Consider the following 17,965-nt stretch of genomic DNA (forward strand, 5'->3'; position numbering starts at 1 on the left):
TAAATGCCACTATCACATCGGTGGTCGGTGGAGCCCTCGTTTTGTGGTTGTCATGGTTACCGTACACAGAGCGTAGGCGCAGAGCTCTATGTCACCATAGAGAGGCACTAGATCCTCAGCTAAAACAAACCATCATTAACTGTACATCAATTATTATTATATACAATCAATGGGTAAAATAAACAAGTTAAACAACCAACTGAGGATGAAACGGTCTAAACTCTGTAATTTCGAGCACCAATACCACACAGTGACAGCTCCATCAAAGGTTACTGAACATGTTCTGAGGGGTTTTTTTTTTTGCTTCTGTACTTAATATTTTATTGGCACTCTTATATTTTTACTGTCCACTTTGCTGGTGCAAAAATGTAAATTTCCCCATTGTGGGACTAATAAAGGAATATCTTACCTTATTTTAACTATTTGATACAGCTGCTAGATAAAGTGGAGTAAAACATACAATATTGCTAACTTGTAGACATGAAATGGATATACTTGCAAATGTACATAAATTACAATCCACCACTGAAAATGAATGCTGACAGTGTCTCACATTGGAGTTTCAAAGTTGTTTAAAACATTTTGACAATATAAAATATATTGTATCAACTTGTTCCAGTGCGTGTATCTTTTTTTTTGAGTGCAAAATGACATAAATATAACATTTTAGAAGTTGTGAGCATCGGTCCCTGTGATTCAGCCTGTTTTATTTGCTATACTCCATTTCCACAACTATTTTAAATAAAACTCTGAATTTATGTATGTTTAGACCTGAAAAAGAGTCTGTGGCACTGCAGAACAGTCTGTAGCTCTAATCTGGATTATTACATTGCGTAGAGAAGACGGGAATTCCCTGATTCCAGTATGTTGGTCATGTAACAGTAAATAGTTCAATCTTGGTACTTCCCACAGTGAAAGCAATAAAGACGACAATGACACAAACAATGAAACCACATGAATAAACTTTTTGACACTGTGGTATAATCTCTTTTATTAATCACATTTTTTTTTGTGTACAATACTGATAAATATTACCTTCCTCATTTGACTTAAACAGATGTGCATGGCGATTATTGATTAAAAGGAAATTTTAAAAAATGAAAATAAACACTAACCTGATATACAAATTACAAAATACTTTGAATGTTTTGCGTTAGTCCAAGAAAACTCCTCTTACTGAAGGCATCTTTGGTTGAGGCATCTTCATTCTACATTCAAACCACTCCCTGCACCACTCCGCATCAGTTCATGTGACATCACTTCCAGCACACAACAATGTTGGGATCATTTTCCAAACGTTCGTCCAGCTCCTGGTAACTGATCCCTGTAAAATGAACACAGTGTAAGCAGACATGTTTGGTATAATTAAGTTATTAGCCAACGAGAGCCTTAAAAAAAACCTGCCTGTTTTGCAGCAGATCTCATCATAACTATGACAACCAGTATAGAGTCGAGGCGGCCTGCTCCTCTCATCACGGATCACCTTCACCGGATACTTCTGCAGCCGTCGAATGAGAGACTTCATCAGTCCAAACTGGATCAGCCTCCTGAAACACACATGTGAACCATGTCTGTCCCTTATTTTGCAAGAATCATAAAGTGTTTTTAGGAACTGATAAAGTGAGCGATGCTAACCTCTCATCAACTCTTTGAAGCTGCTGCGAGTGGCGAGAACAAAGGTCACGGACTGTGGTTCCTGGACTCAGACCACAGTACAGCTGGAACACATCTCTCAAACTGGCACGCTTCTGACCTGACAACGACAGAAAAAAACCCTGCACAATGAACGTCAATGAAAGGACAAACAACACCTGTCTTTAACAATCATGACCCCTGCGATTGGATCATCCAAGACACATGTTGATGCCAGGTGTGAACAGGGCCTTATTTACCCTGCTTAGTGACGTAGCTGAGGCACTCCTCCTGAATGGACTTGTCATCTATGAGGCTCTGGACTTTGGGGGTGGTGCAGTACACATTAGAGTACTGGAAGGAGGTAAAAAGGCACAAGACAGTCACGAAATTGAAGTTACACCCAAAGAGTTACAACAGATTATTGAGAATTTAATTCTCCAGTTCAGACAACAAGAGAGCGCAGTCTGCCAGCTTTAATGTGTCAAAGGGAATATGAAGATGACTTGAAGTTATCAGTTTCACCATTATGTTTTTTCTTGAAATATTAAACATTTATCTTGTAGAATTACGAATGTATTCTCAAGATACTGGTAATTTTGTCCCATAATATTTTGACTTAGTTCTCAAAATCAAATCTTTTTTCTTTATAGTGACACTAATATTTATCATAAATAATATCATCACACTATAGACGCACAATTGCAGTAGTAAGAATCTAATGTGTGAGTTTAGTTTGGTACCTGGAATATTGACACCAAGGTCACAACACCGTAATACCTATGACAGAAAAAGTTGGAGTTAAATACATTTTGTTTTTTCAAATAAAGTCTTACCACAATAAAGTGCAACACCCACCAGCTGCACCGTGATCAATGCTGGAAATAAAATAGTGACATCAAAAAAACTTTTGTACACAGGAAACCATGCATAGGAGAGCGACTGGTGCGTGTTGCCCGTTATTCTCTGAAATGTACTCACAGGAGATTCTGCACAGCGATACGAACAAGATTCAGCTCTACATCCGCTTCAGCAGAGATTTTCTGGATGTGTCTAAATCCATCAATATAGGGGAGGATCTGCAATTAAAATACAGAAGAACATTACTGGCTTATACTGAGGACAAATGAGCTTCATCTGCGCTATGTGAAAGAATCCTGTTCACCACTCCATATCACATATTACAGTACCACATTAATGAATGAATGGCACCCTCTCTCACACAAATGTTTCCTTTCCATCCATAAAATAATAAACATGATAGAGGTATTCATATCACTTTGTGCATAGCTGATAACAGGCTCTTAATCGTTATCTTACTCCTGGTGTTTCTTAGTATTTTGGCACATTTCCTCTCATGCCGCTTGATATCAGACACATAAAATGTGTACCTGTTGAGTGGTGAGATCCCACTGAGATTTGATGAAGTGGTCTTTGCACTGGGTGAAGACAGGCACGTCGTATTCCTGGACAATCGGGGGATCCTTCCTCATCTGGATCAGCTTTAGGTGGATGGTGTTAGACTCATCTAAAAATACACACAGAAAAGACAAAGAGAGTATGACTAATTTAAAAAAAACCTAATAACTATTACTGTTGCCATACAAATTCCTAAGATATACAGTTCATTACTCTAAGGCACCACTGTATTTTATCTACAAAAGGTTTTAGACAAATTAAAGCACTAGCACTAAAATGAATGTCAAAAACTATACAATTTGGCAAGTGATAAGCTTTTAACTGTTTATATGTGAGTTTGAATGCTGCCTTTAAACAGCTGGAAAATTAACCAGTATAATTTAACCAGTTAACTAACCTTCCCATCTCTAAAATGCAACAGAACCATATTTGTGTTCATCAAAAATATGTTTTACAAATTTTAATGAGTTTTCTCTGACCACAGTGAATACTTGACATAACTGCTTGCACAGTGGTGCTGCTGTGTCAAGGTTGTCCCGTTTGAGGGGAAACTGTCACCGAATTTCACTCTGGACCTTTTGTTCAGTGAGCATCATTTTCAACAAAACTAAGTGGAACAGAAACAAGAAGTAAATGTTTTCTACTGGTCCAGAAATGTTTCCTGTATCACACACACATAATTTACATTTTGCCACCGCATTCACTGAAGTCACAATACACAAAAAAATGCCTGTTTGCTATGAATAAAACTGGAATATGAGATGAAATAATACCAATGGGTAGGGTGCAGGCTCCTGTGGCATTGAGCTCTTCTAACAAGGTCGACATAATGGGTAGAAGTTTCTGCTTGCTCTCCTCATTGGATATGAATCCACTCTCCAGCTGCAACACAACAAAGAAAAAGATTTAATATAATCTTACTGTAGGAAACCATACACATATAAAATATGTGATAAGTACATCACAGCAGAATGCAACTTTCCCTCTACCTCCAGAGTCGTGAGATACCCAGACAGCTTCTTGACGATTGGCTCAAGGGCACATGTGTTGGTTTGGGCATCACAAACAAGGCCAAGGTTGAAGAGGAGGGCGTTTCGACTATACTTTTTATGTTCAATGCAAACGGGACACCCAATTAACTTCTTGCCCATCGCAGTGCTAAAGCAGTTATCAATGAATATAAAATAAATAAATAGGTTAGATGATATTAAGTTTGATATTGACAAGAAACATTTTACCAAAGAATGTAAATAAAGCACTGATTTCATGAAATAAAAGTCAATGAATCATATAAAGAATTACATACACTGTTATTAATTTGTTTTGCAGCTCCGGCTTGGTGATAATGTAAACCTGAACTGTGTCAAATAGCTCGCGTGAGATGTACTCCTCTGGGACCTGTCAGGAGAGGACAAGAGAGACGCTATATGAAAAATACATCCTATAAGAAAGACAAATAAGATTATGTGCCATACCACAAGAATATGTAGAACGATTAATATCTGTTTACCACTAGTAAAATAATTTATTCTAATTTTAATGTCTGTACACATGCCATCAAACACAAGGACAACCCAGAACAAACTGTGCAACTACTTGTGTTTTTTAAGGTTACAATGTATTTTTCTGAAAGTGCGATAAACTCAAACACTTTTGGAGGTCAATTTAAGTTTAGATTAAATTGACTCAACAGTAAATACATGACTAAATAGTAAATAATTATTAACAGAGAAACTGAAATAACTAAAAAGGATAACATCAAGTGTGACTGAACTCTGAGAAAGACTCATTGTAAGAGATGCTGGTTATGGTCATGTACTTTGGTTAAAAAATAAAAATAAAACCAGAAACAGTGTCCCATAATCTGACATGTCATATGTGAAGAAAAAAAGTGGATGTTATACTGGAGTCTCTGATACCAAATCAAATGATTATTGCTTTACTATCATGATGAAGATAATAGTGGCAGTGAGTGACTATGGAGATTATTAATAAGACAATTATTTATTTTTATGCATTTAAAAAACTGTGATGTTGGACTCATTTGCACACTTACCTGATAAGTTATTTTTGGTCCCAAAGTGGGATGAAACTCACTAAAAAATATGCACTCTATTCGAGTGGTCATGCCCATCATACACATTGAACCAAAGCGTTTCAGTCTACTGTGTTTCCTCTCTGTCTGTCCTAGCTGCCAAAGCTAGCTGCTAGCTTGCAGCTTTAACGTTGAATGAAGAGCTGCTGAAGTCCTGTGAAACAATTCAGCATTTCAAACGTCTAAATAACATCCAAGCAAACGTGCTACCAGCTCACTTTGTAAAAGTTATATCCGTCTAATTGAGAAAAACTATGCAACAACTCTCCAATACTCGTTACATCCAAAAAACCACCTTACTAAGGAACAACAACATTGATGCGTTCACAGGCTCCCCGTAAACTACTAACGCAAGTGACAGCCGTTGTACACACTGTGTAAGGAGTGGAGACGGTAAAACGAGAACAATCACTGTGTTACCATACAGTCTATGTGTGTTACATGTTTTTTATTAAGTTGTTTAAAGCATCTCCAGTCGCGTCATACAGTGGAAAAGTATCCTCTTACTATTGTGAGACAGATACATGAGTTAACGTGTATTTTCTCAGCTTTTATTACCATCCTCTCTCTTAATTTACACGATCTTGGCTATCCTAACGTAAAATTATTTTTAAAGTAATTTTTAAAGTACTAAATCAATGCCTTTTTGTTTTTATGTTTTATTTTTTTGTGTGAGTGCTTCATAATTGAATATTTTCGACCGTACCTAAAGGTAACACAATTCACTAAAGTCAGTGCTGCGCAGTCTGCGACGCATACGGACACGTTCCTCATCACTGCTGCATCGAGTGAAGAGACTATCACCAACAGGCTCGAATGACATATCAGGAAATGATGTTTAAATACACAAAGTGACCTTTAAATCGTCTGTGTAGGTCAGAAAAGTGCTGTGAGGATGCAGATGATGCATGTACACGCTGTGTTCAAAGAAACATGACGAGTGTCAGTTAAGAGAAACCATGTGGAGAAGATCGCTGCGTGCAGTCCACTCATGTTTTGGGTGCAAGGTAACAGGTTCAACTGTTTCTTGTTCAGGTACAAAATAAGATTATAGGATGCTAAACAGACAATGGAGCGAACCTGCTTTACACTGACATATATGTTCACTGAAGAGGACATAGCAGTATTAAATTATTAGTACTAGCAGGAGGTATATTTTATAATTTAGCAGTTAGACCACGAAACTTACAAACTGGTGTACGTGTAAGTACAAGAGTAATACTTAATTTATTTACATTACAAATTGCCTTACTACTGGGTCAGTGGCAGCATAGATTTTTGAATAAGAGCCAAGATTTAAGTTACAAACACTGGATCAAATCTGTGCTGAGGAAACACTAGAGATACCTGGATCACTGACTTCATCACCAAGGTTGAAGCAAAAATAAAAATGTAAATAGGCATGCACGTGAGAAAAAATAAAAAATATTATTTATTAATGCCAAATGTGATGAAGTGATGTTACAAAATGTCAGAGACCAAAGTTATTTCTTTAAACTGTTTATTTTGATCAAGAGTAAAAAGAAAAAGGAAAAATCAGGTACTAAAGTTACAATATAAAGTCCTTACATTTAAGGAGCTGTAAGCAGCAAAGTAACTCACTTCAGAAGTGTATTAAAAGAGTCCTCAAATGATCATTGATTTACACAATATTTTTTTTACACACATGGCATACCAAATATCATAAACACCTGGAAGTGATCTAAGCTGACAAAACATTGTGGGTGAGATACATATCTTGAGTTTACATCAGTCAGTGGTGTCTGAGGTTTGGTTTAAAGTTCAGTTTTCACATTTGACTCTTCAGCATAATTTAAGATGGTGGTTGGGATTTTCCCAAGGGGAAGTGCTGGTTAGGGAAATCAACTAATTAGACTGCTGTTGGGATGCATGATTGTTTTTAATTTGTGGTAATTAGAAACTCCAATGCTTTTAGGGAATCTGGGGCTTCCATGCAGTGCGTGCTTGTAGTGCTCCAGCCTTCCCTGCAGGCAGGATCACAGCACTTCAGGCAGTGGACATATGGAAGCGACATTTCGAAGAGAAAGGTGTGACTGAGCCCGACCACTCAAGCCAGTACATCATCGCTCATCTGCTCGGAGCCAAAACTGTAAGACATTTGCTGAGCTCACTCTACATCGCCTGACATAATGTCCTAAAACCCATATTCACATTTAAAAATATCTCTCTCTGTTCATCTTTCAGATAGAAATTCTTGAGCAAAAGAAGTTAACAGAGTTTCTCAGCCAAGAAAAAATAGAGCAGATTTGGAGGCTCTGCACTAGACGCCTGTCCAGGTATTAAGTTTCTTTCTTAACCTCCGTATAAACATAGCCTGGGTATACCCAGGCTCGTATAAACATAGCCTGGGTATACCCAGACTCGTATAAGCATAGCCTGGGTATACCCAGACTCGTATAAGCATAGCCTGGGTATACCCAGATTCGTATAAGCATGCACTCAGGTGTTTTTTTTTTACTTTTAGTAATTAATGTGCTTGTTGTAGAATGCCTGTGCAGTATGTGATTGAGGAGTGGGACTTCAGAGATCTGACACTGAAGATGAGACCTCCTGTGTTCATACCAAGACCTGAAACAGAGGTTGGAGAAAAACAGGCCACACAAGCAAACATAGTACATTGAAACTCCAGTGATCACAGAGCAGTGTTTTCTCTCAACGTTGGTGCAGGAGTTGGTTGAACTCGTGCTGACTGATCTGCAGATGAAGCATGTGAATGGAGACGCCCAGCTTACATGCCTGGAAGTGGGATGTGGCTCTGGTGCCATTTCTCTCAGTCTGCTGTATAGTCTACCTCAGGTGAGGTTCATGTTCACTGAAGGCAATAGAATATTTTTTTAGTGTATAGTGATAAGTAATGAATAGTTGATTAACAAATCAATAGACAAAAATCTATAAACTCCTGCTAACTTTCTCACTTACTGTTGGTATATTTTTTTACAATTTCACAACATCACAACAGTGTCATATTCACTTACCAACCACTTTGTTAACACCTATGACACTGTCAGAAAGGTGATAATTCTACTTTATGTTTATTATTGAGGTCGTAGTGGGTGTTGGTGGTGTGTTCCTAATATTTTGATGTTTATGGAGCGGACAAAATATTGACAATGTCAACAAAAACTGAAAATGCTTCATAAAAGTAGAATTTTTGGCAGAACTGTTGTTTTGGATTGCGTTCATTTGCACAGATGTACCTAATGAAGTGACCAGTCAGTGTATATTCATAGTTGTTGACTTAATGAGCCAATTATACGACCACAAAAATGAGGTTAATTGGCGAATGAATCTCTGTAAGAAATCACACATTACAATCTAGATAATTAGGTGTAGATGGCAAGTTTTCATTACTCCGTCAATAGCAGCAGTACAAAGGGCAAAAAATATGTTGATATTCATCAGAAATTTATATGGCACTATTGTGATGCTAGTTCATATACTACCCAATGAAGGTCGTGTTAGTAGCTGCATCTCTCAGTTATGTAGAGCCAAAAAGGTGTCAATGAATATACAAGCAGTAAGCAGATCAGTGCAGTCCAGCAGATTGTGAAATGATAAAAATGTCTGAACTTTGTCATGCAGACAAATTCAACAAAAAAAAATTCCTGAGGTAGTTGTATCCAAACAGTAAACAGCGGGAGACTGCCATGTTTTTTTTGTCTCTCTTTAGCTCTCAGCCACTGCCTTGGATCAAAGCCAGGATGCGGTGGATTTAACAGGAGAGAATGCTTTAAGGTAATTATCCCGTATCACATGAAAATAAGTTGTAAATGTCCGTTACTTTGATCATTTGTAAGTTAAAGACTTAAAATTAATGCTTTTTAAAGAAAGGGGTGTACACAGTATTTCACAAATACTGATAAAGATTTTCCTCTACAGGTTGGGACTTCAGGACAGATTACAGGTTCATCACATAGATGTCATGAAAGGTGAAAGTGAAGCAGTGCAAATGCTGTCTTGTTGAGTAACACACCTAAACAGACTGCTGATGAAAATGTTTGGTGTGTTGTCAGATGCAGAAACTGTGATAAACCTCTGCAGCCCTGTTTCAGTTTTGGTCAGCAACCCTCCTTATCTGTTCTCAGAGGACATGGCTTCACTGGAACCTGACATTTTAAGGTGACTAAAACTGGTATTTGGCAATAATAATACTAAAAACTTAATCATATTTACATTTACATACAGTTTATAAACAGTAAATTAATGCTTTAAAACTCACTGTAACAAACTCTACAGCAGTTGTAAGAAAATTTGTATATACTGTATATATGAACTGTTGTATAACATCGCTAGGGTCATATTTAATTATATATCATTACACACAGGAACATGAAGCATTTATTATGTCATATAAATTAATCACAAGCAGGTTTAGATTACACATTCTGATAACATTGTTATATACTGTTATCAGGTATTCAGCTGTTTCTAAAGATGCTTCATAAGATTATAAGAAGGAGTTTTTGAGAAGTTATTGACATTAATAAATAATAACAATGCTCTTATATCTGCATACAGTGACTTTATACAGCCATATAAAGGCAGATAGTTTTAACAAAAAAGTAAAGTTCAGAATAAAGGGTTTAAATGTTTTCAGGCTAAGGATGTAATATATTTTTATTTTACAACAAATAAATCACTGATATTGACTATGTAACACCTACAAATAGCACGCTGCTCATAGAAAAAAGGCAATATGGTGTACCAGTAAATACATAAAGTAACCCTGTAATAGAATCAGTACCCACTAGTTAAAAATACACTAAAAATACTCCTTTAAAATTCCTCCCTAACACTAGATTGTTAATTATATGTTATACCACACCCTCTGATATTAGGATATAGGTGGGCTGCTAGTGTACCTATAGTATAAATTCCCAGATTGCTACTCCCTTATGCCCTAACTTCATATTTTGCCTTGCCTTGCATATGCATGTATGTATAAGTATGTACTGTACAGCTACACAGGTAGTACAAACACATTACACTGTAAATTGGACAGAATTCTGCTATACTTTATGGGTCGTTATCTAAAGTAGCAAAATAGTTTCTTTCAGCTTTCCATCCACCTTGTGTTAAAGGAAAATCAATGTAATAAAAATAATTGACATTTACATTGAAATATGTATTTTTAAAAGTAGTTTAATCACCCAAATCATGTAGTCCACTGGAGTCAAGAGCTGAGATAGCACTAACGCTACTCTGCTAAACTAGGCAGTCACTTGACCGGATTTACTTAATTTTTTTTATTTTTGATAACAAACTTAATAACAGATGTTAATCTGTCAAAATTAATAAACTTCAATTTTGGATTATAGCAAGGGGGGACTTTAATATTAACTGGGCTTCATTCTCTTGTATTAGTTGTGACTGTTTTTTTAAAGCTGTGTTTTGTTGTAACATGCTTTCATTTGGATTATACAAAAAAATGACATGTTAAACATATCAACAAGTAAAACTTGTCTTGACTTGACTGCATTTAAACTTTGTAGGGAAGTATAGTGTGTTATAATGTGCAGTATTAACAGTATGAACTGGTCATATACTGCTTATAAATGCTAGACAGGGTTTACAATAAAGTAATTTCAGAATTCTTGACAAAAATGAAATTACATGTATTAGATGTTTCTTTCATAGTGACCAAAAGATCAATATCCAAAAATGTATTTAATTTCAAAACATTTAGTTGCACCAGTGCATTAAGCATTTATAGAATTGCATTTATTTTAAACATGTGGATGCATTTGATTGAAATATGGGTTCTGTCTGCTTCTCCCAGGTTTGAAGACCACGCTGCTTTAGATGGAGGCAAAGATGGCTTGAAAGTGATCAAACAGATTTTGACGCTTGCTGTGCAAATTCTATCAAATTATGGGTAAGAAGCCCCACTGCCCTGCACAAGCGAGCACACACACAGACAAACACACCTGGGTTTAATTCCTAACAGCGGCGGCAGCGGCTTGTCACAAGAACAGCATGTTCTGAAAAACACATGTATCGTGTTGCCTCTTTAATGAGTTAAGCTTTTTAAGAGACTTCCAGTGAATACAGCTCTAGACATGTGCCACTGCGCTCATCTCAATGCTAATTCTAATAATCCCAACCTGATGATAATTACATTTTAATCAATTTTGTGTTCTTTTTCTTGTGAATAACAGTCGTGTTTACTTGGAGGTGGATCCCAGACACCCCCCGCTTATTCAGCGGTGGGTGGAGGCGAATGTGGAAGAGCTGCATTATGTAGAGACACGACACGACATCACCGGCAGGTCTGTCCAGACAACCTCTCTGCCTTTTTTTCCGTCAGCTCGGCATCATTAAATCATTCTGCCATCATTTAACCTGCTGTGACTTCATGCTGAAGTGTAGTCAGTATTATATAGGTCCATCACTGTCTATTTGATTTAAAGTAAAAAGCTGCACTGGCAAAATCTTAACTTAATTAAAAAATTAAGCTCTGTGCTTCTTTCTGTGACACTGATTTGTTTTTTTGTTTCTTAGGCCACGATTCTGCATCCTTCAGAAAAAAGAAGTCAAACAAGGGCCATAAGCTGGATCTGGATTGAGAAACTGAGATCCTATTACATTGGCTTTAGTCCAGGTCACCATAGCCTCTGCTCCCCTACCCCCACTGAGCTGCCAAGCATGCATTCGCACTGATTTAATCACTCAAAATTCCCAATTTGTAAAAGCTCAAATGATTTTCATGTCACCGTTGCACTTTCAATCTGGTAACATTTGTGATTACGTCCTGCGCCATAATAAATATGTGTGCTAGATGGCACAAAAGCAGCTCAAAGCTGAAGGTAATTACCAAGGCTTTTCTTAGAACCCTCCCTCTCAGAATCTCACCCTCCTCCCAGGAAGCATTCAGTAGTTCTGTGAATCCGCTGATGAATGGTCCTCCCCTTCGCTTGTCCACGCGCTGACTCAGATGCAAGCTGTACGCATTGTTGAGCAAAAACACACAATGTGGCCTTTACCTCCTCACACAATCTATGTCTCACACACTTAAAAGCTCAAAGGCCACAAAGTCTTTGTGTTTCAAAGGTGATTGAAGGCAAAAATATTTCGTAACAAGTGTCACAAGAGCGGTCATCATGTGTTGGATGATGACAGTATTTCTCTATGCCCAGTGAGTAATACTGGCATTTTGAGCAATACAAGAGAAAAGGATGAAAAGGACAGCAAGGTCAGACTCCAATTGGTTACTTTAATAGAAAAAATGTACACATGTAAAAGGTAGAAAAAATGCTTTACTGAGAAAAATAAAGTGGCGCAAAAGATGTCTCAATGGAATCAGTGTACTTTTCAGGAACAGTATGTACATCCAGAACTGATGAGGGTAAAGCAAGACGTGGACAATTTCCACGTCTATCATGAAATAAGTGATTACAGTACTGAGGTTCGCTCGCAAGTCGTCTTTTCAAGGGTGCTTCAACACCCAGTCCTTGACAGATTAAGTCTGGAACCAGACACGTCAGTATCAACTGAATTTGTACATATTTCGTCAGCAAAAACATGACCCTGTGTCCAGTATTTTTGTGACTGGCCTCCAACGTCTGGAGCAGCAATGTCATTTACAGGCACAAAGGACCCAATTTGACAGTTCTTTTCCTTTAAGTATGCTTCAGTACTTTAGCAGACTCAGCCAGAGTGAGGGACTTCAGGGACTCCTCATACCTTGAAGGGATAGTCCTGTATGAAGCGCAGTAGAGGCCTCGGGAGTGGTAGCTGGTCAGGGCAGTCTGAGTGCCTGTTAATGACGAGACGTGTGAGGTGCTGTAACGAGGGGAGGCCCTGGGGTTTGTACACAGCCCGCTTCAGTTTCAATACCACAGACGTCTCCTGAATTGTCTGCAGAGAGGGTTTGGAAGGGGTCTCCTCCTCCACTTTACCCTCCTCTGCTTTCCTCTGTGGTCCCATGTAGTGTTGCACCAAGCTGGGCACGTTGGGGAAGGATGACAGGTTGGGCCTGGCTGGGGAGCTGGAGTCGAGCAGAAACTGGGCACTGCTGTACTGGATCCGTATACTTGTGGGACCACGCATAGTCCTGACCGAGAGGGTCAGCATGTACAAAGGGTGGCTGCTGTCCCGTACCAAAAATGCGCCTTCAGATGCCTCTTGAAGAGCAGCATGGGCCTGCGCAGCAGTTACAGCTCCCCAGTACCATCCTGCACACACAAATTCCTAAATATTAGTCACTCGGAAGATTTCATTGTTTTTTTTCCACAGTCCTGTATGTTACTTGATGTTTATTTAGCAGTAAAGTCCAAAAACCAAATCTTTCACAGCAGAGGACTGATATATGCCTGGAAAAGGCTCGTGCAAATATGAGCATACTGTACCTGAATTCTCTAGATAGCAGAAGTTGCTGGCAATCGCTCGTAGGTCTTTTGTGGGGTCCCATAGTGGAGGGGTGCTTTGTAGGCAAGGGGTAGAAGGTACAGTCCCTGCCCGCATGCCCCGTGGGGCTTCAGTGGATGGAACAGCGGGCAGAAGAGCTCTAGGACTGGAAATAAAATGGAAGATATGATTTAAAAGAAAAGAAATAGTCATTTGACTTTCCTACATTTGTTCATCAATTAAAATCATCAAACTATGATTTATAGTTCAGTGTCTATTGCTTCATTATTAACAATGAGAAAATAGAAAAGTATGTTTATAAGACAGTCAAATCATTGTCCAGTATTATCTTAACAAAAAGAAAATATGTGAATATTCAGAATTACTCATGATGTATTATTTATGATTTTGAATCACTTTTTAAAAATCTTATCTTGGTCTGTAATCCTGGTTTTATGACACATTTTGTGTCATCTGATTTATGTTGTTTGTTACTGCTGCGTATGTTGCCCAGGACACTCTTGAAAAACATTTAAAACCTTTCTTAGTTAAAGAGGTTGAATAAAAATGAATATATATAGGCCTACTGTCTCATTACTACTATTAATGTTAATACGTTTGTAATTAATATATATTTTTTAACAATTAGTTATTATAACAGGCCTGTAGACTCTGTTCTCCCTCTGAGAATATGGTTTACTGGCTTAACCTTAACAAAGAGTACTTCTTTTACCAATAGATGTATTTGTTAAAATGTTCTTTACACAGACAACTAAAGAGAAAGGACAGAAACAAATCTACTCACCCTGGTACACAAAGAATCATGCTATTTCTTGAATCTTCTGGACTAAAATCCAGTCAGTATTTCTTCTTCCGAAAACAGAGAAAACCACCTAAGACCGAGTTAATGTCTACAGAAAAACACTTGCACTAAAAACAAGCTTTAACATCGGGCTTTTTTCCGGTATGAATAGTCCTATTATACGCGATGTGAAGACACGAAACGTCGCGTTTCCAAACAGGCTGGTCCTGCAGTTTTTATATAACACTGAATCTATAACCTCACTGTAAAGATGATTTAAAAACTGAATTAATTTCAAACATGAACTATCTATCTCTCCCTTGCTCTCTCTAGCAGCTCTTTGGAGTGTGTTGTCACTAGAATGGGATCCAAATGTGTGAAGGACAGAGTGTAAAGGCTTGGCTTTTAAAATTTACCGTTTCCTAGAAGTCTATTCTGAGAACTCTTCACGGCACCGGCGGCTCTGACGTCACATCGGCCGCACCAACTCCGGTTCCTGTTCCCAGTCCTGTTCTGTGACAGCGCGGGTACGGAGGGACGCTTTTTTAGCAGGTGAAACTAGTTGTTTTTATGCTGAGTTTTCGGGGTAAAAGCGCCCGATTGTCGTTATTTCTGTATTCCCGGGTGATGTTTTTGTGTGTCCCCCCTCCCCTCTCCTCCCCTCCCCTCCCCTCCCCTCGTTTCCACCCGGCGGCTTCTGCCTTCGCTGAACCGGCGCTCGCTCCCAGGAATCGCGCGGCAGCTTCTCCCTATAGGCTTTCCAGGAATAATGGCAGGGCTTGACTCCGCCCCGCCAGGCGGCCCTGACAGAGCCTTCATTCTGGGAATTCACCGCCTCAACATTAAAGATAATAGGAATGCACACAGGCAATTTCCAGTAATATAGATTTCCCCTCGATCCTGGTTCTCGGAGGTTTGTCGGAGTAATTAGGCACGCTCGAGAAAACAAGTTGTTATTGTGACAATAAACTATAAAATGGGTTAACTACTGTTAGGCCAGATAACATTTTGCTCACGTTTGACTCCACGTTTTCAAAGTGTCTTTTATTTTGGATTATGGTTGATTTGGTAATCCGTGTGTTTGCAATAGTTTTTTTCTGGGAGAATGCATTTCTGCTCAGTTCTTCAACTCGTTTAATTTCTCCTGATATTCTAGGGAAACTATCTAGGAAATCCCTGCCTATCTGCCTGCCTTTGAGTTTTGCTTTGCAGTCTTTATAAATAAAAATGTATTATTATTATTATTATTATTATTATTAGGCTATTTATTATTATTGTCCTTCATGATATCTTATGAAAGTTACCAGAATTAAGGTTTTATCATTGCAATGTTGATGCTGGATTTTCACCACAATATGAGGAACATCCTGTTCAAAATAAAAGTTTTCAAAAAAATATTTATTCCAATCATAGTCTGAGCCTTCACACACACGCACACACACACATGTGGTAGGTTGGAAACAAAGCAAAATATGAAACTATTTTGTATTATAATCAGAGCCATGTCCACTAGAGCGTGCTGATACCGATGGCTCAGTCTCAGCTTTTTCCAAGAAATCCTGAAATGAGCTTTTTTCTAAGAAGTTTTGTGGACTCTATCTATCCCTGTTGGATGTGGTTGAACAACAATGCTGTATAGTCAGGGAAGAAAAAAGGACACCACAGTCATCTTTGGAATAGTATTAATCTTGCAGACTACACACTATTACCAGTGATAGCTGGTCAAGTTTTTTTGTTGTGGGTGGACGCACATTACAAACAAGTCTTGTAGGAAATATTTGAATTTTTGAACATTAAATACACCACATGGGTGTAGTATAGGTTCTGTTCAGGTGACAGGCAGCACAGCAACAGGTGTTTCAAATGAACAGGACATCAGTATGAATCTGTAGATGGTGGGCCTTAAGTGGTAAGATACTGTTTTTGTAAATATTCAACCTTTGCAATAAATGGGAACATCACCCAAAGAAGAAGAGTTTTTGACATTGTTTATTTTTCAGTGGTTACGCATCAAGAACATTCCGTAAGCCACTTATGTTAAGTTACTAATTAAGTTTGTTTTTTGGACAGTCACTATGAGTAATGTCAGTAATGCAGGAACTCAGAACTCAATGTACAGTAAGTGAAACTCAGAAACAAAAATAACACGTACCAGCTGGGCCTGTAGTTAGAGGGCTCTGCACATACTCAGAACTAGAGTTACATCCAGGTAACTACTACTTCTATTTTGTACGTGCTCCGCCCTTCTAACGTGCTTCCCTATAGGTTATTACTGAAGGCATTGGCCATGAGGGAAGAGACGTACTCCCAGCTGGGCCTGAGCTGAACACAAGATACTGAAAGAAAGCACCACCTGCCTGAGAGTCTTGTTCCAAACTGCAACACTAAGCTAGAGACAAGTGGGAAAAGCAGAAAAGGTAACAGTTTGCTGTTCCACAAAGGTGGAAGTGCAAGACTAAGCAGATATCCATTGACACCTCTGAACAGAGCCGTCCAAGATGCAATACCCCTTGGTAGAGTGCACCATGAGGCGCAACAAAGGGGAACAATCCACGACCTCATAACCCTTGCGGATCACATCGCAAACCAAGTGAGCAAGCTACTGTGCACAGAGCTACCATGGCAGACAAACAGCTAGTGGGACTTACTGAAGCCTGCTGTGTAATCCATATAGCAAAAATATGCACACAGGGCACTGAGTATAGAGGCGCTCTTCCTCCCTGTTCTTGTGAGGGGAGGGAACGAACACCCTCAACCTGAACAAGGTGGTGATGACCTTGGGCCACAAGGACAGGTTTGGGCATAACTCCACTGCATCCTTATCCTCACTGATGGACATGCAAAGTGCCCCCACTGTTTTCACTGAGGCAAGAGCTTCGTGGCCTGCCGTAATTGTTGCTGCAAACACTCCCAAGATGGACCCGCGCAACCTCCATCAGTCCTGTGGAAAATCCATAATGTCCTGTAGTGGGCATGAACATGTATTGAGGGCCTTAGTTTTACACCAGCCTGCAAACACCTGCCATCATGTTCTATAAGCCTCAAGTCTGGCGGTCCTCAAGTGGGCCCCCTCTGGACATTCTGTCTGCCCCCACATTGAGGGACCCTGGAACGTGATGGGCTCTCAGGGAGTAGAGGTTGTGATTTGCCTAGATCAGGACTGTCACTGCCATCCTGTGCAGACCAGGGGACCTCATGCCTTCCTATCTGTTCAGGTAGGCCACCATGTTGTCTCCCACCTAGTTGTGAGGAGAAGTACCTTTTGTACCAGAGTTCTCTAGCAGGGTTGTGATGTAATCAACTGAAACTGACCACGCACCTCCCCTGCTGGACCAACTGAATATCTTACCCCAACCAGTCCGAGAGGTGACTGGGTGAGTCCCAAACTAATGAAGTTGCTCTGTGCCAGCGTTGGGATTTGGAGCACACAGTTTTTCCACTGTGTGGTTGGAGCAGCATCGCCATGTGTTCCCCTAACAGATGTGTGTTCATAGCAAGGGGCTAATGTTGCAGGCTGAGACACTTTGCTGCAGGGCGGTCTTCCCAAGAATGTGCTGGATGGCTAGGGCAGAGTGGGCTTCCACCTCCAGCTGTGATGCAGTGAGAAGAGAATCAGCAGTCTATACAGTTAGGGTTCTCACACTTTTCTC

At 39.2% G+C, this 17,965-nt stretch overlaps 3 protein-coding genes across 5 annotated transcripts; 1 reads left to right on the top strand and 2 right to left on the bottom strand.

The window, feature by feature from the left end:
• Positions 1-1,105: 1,105 nt before the first annotated feature.
• On the bottom strand, positions 1,106-5,433 carry nprl2 (NPR2 like, GATOR1 complex subunit). Its single transcript, XM_053315291.1, has 11 exons — positions 5,108-5,433; positions 4,358-4,449; positions 4,041-4,209; positions 3,825-3,933; positions 3,024-3,160; positions 2,614-2,711; positions 2,376-2,412; positions 1,893-1,986; positions 1,636-1,753; positions 1,405-1,547; positions 1,106-1,324 (listed from the first exon to the last, which is right to left on the bottom strand). The coding sequence occupies exons 1-11, from the start codon at positions 5,192-5,194 to the stop codon at positions 1,257-1,259; spliced, it is 1,152 nt and encodes a 383-aa protein (XP_053171266.1). The 5' UTR covers positions 5,195-5,433; the 3' UTR covers positions 1,106-1,256.
• A 520-nt stretch (positions 5,434-5,953) lies between these two features.
• Positions 5,954-11,798, top strand: hemk1 (HemK methyltransferase family member 1). Its single transcript, XM_053315296.1, has 11 exons — positions 5,954-6,153; positions 7,083-7,256; positions 7,352-7,443; positions 7,653-7,746; positions 7,835-7,963; positions 8,838-8,902; positions 9,047-9,096; positions 9,181-9,286; positions 10,947-11,042; positions 11,326-11,436; positions 11,669-11,798. The coding sequence occupies exons 1-11, from the start codon at positions 6,055-6,057 to the stop codon at positions 11,715-11,717; spliced, it is 1,065 nt and encodes a 354-aa protein (XP_053171271.1). The 5' UTR covers positions 5,954-6,054; the 3' UTR covers positions 11,718-11,798.
• Positions 11,762-14,885, bottom strand: cish (cytokine inducible SH2-containing protein). 3 transcript variants are annotated; one of them, XM_053315300.1, is made up of 4 exons: positions 14,732-14,885; positions 14,319-14,406; positions 13,516-13,679; positions 11,762-13,341 (listed from the first exon to the last, which is right to left on the bottom strand). In XM_053315300.1, exons 2-4 carry the CDS (start codon positions 14,336-14,338, stop codon positions 12,845-12,847), a joined length of 681 nt encoding a protein of 226 aa, XP_053171275.1. In that variant the 5' UTR covers positions 14,339-14,406; positions 14,732-14,885; the 3' UTR covers positions 11,762-12,844. The 3 variants fall into 3 exon arrangements, with proteins under 3 accessions (XP_053171275.1, XP_053171276.1, XP_053171274.1); XM_053315301.1 differs by lacking the exon at positions 14,319-14,406 and having other exon boundaries at positions 11,764-13,341; XM_053315299.1 differs by lacking the exons at positions 14,319-14,406; positions 14,732-14,885 and having other exon boundaries at positions 11,764-13,341; positions 13,516-13,837.
• Between the last annotated feature and the right edge of the window lie 3,080 nt (positions 14,886-17,965).

Source organism: Scomber japonicus, chromosome 3 (assembly GCF_027409825.1).
Source record: "Scomber japonicus isolate fScoJap1 chromosome 3, fScoJap1.pri, whole genome shotgun sequence".
Classification (NCBI taxonomy): domain Eukaryota; kingdom Metazoa; phylum Chordata; class Actinopteri; order Scombriformes; family Scombridae; genus Scomber; species Scomber japonicus.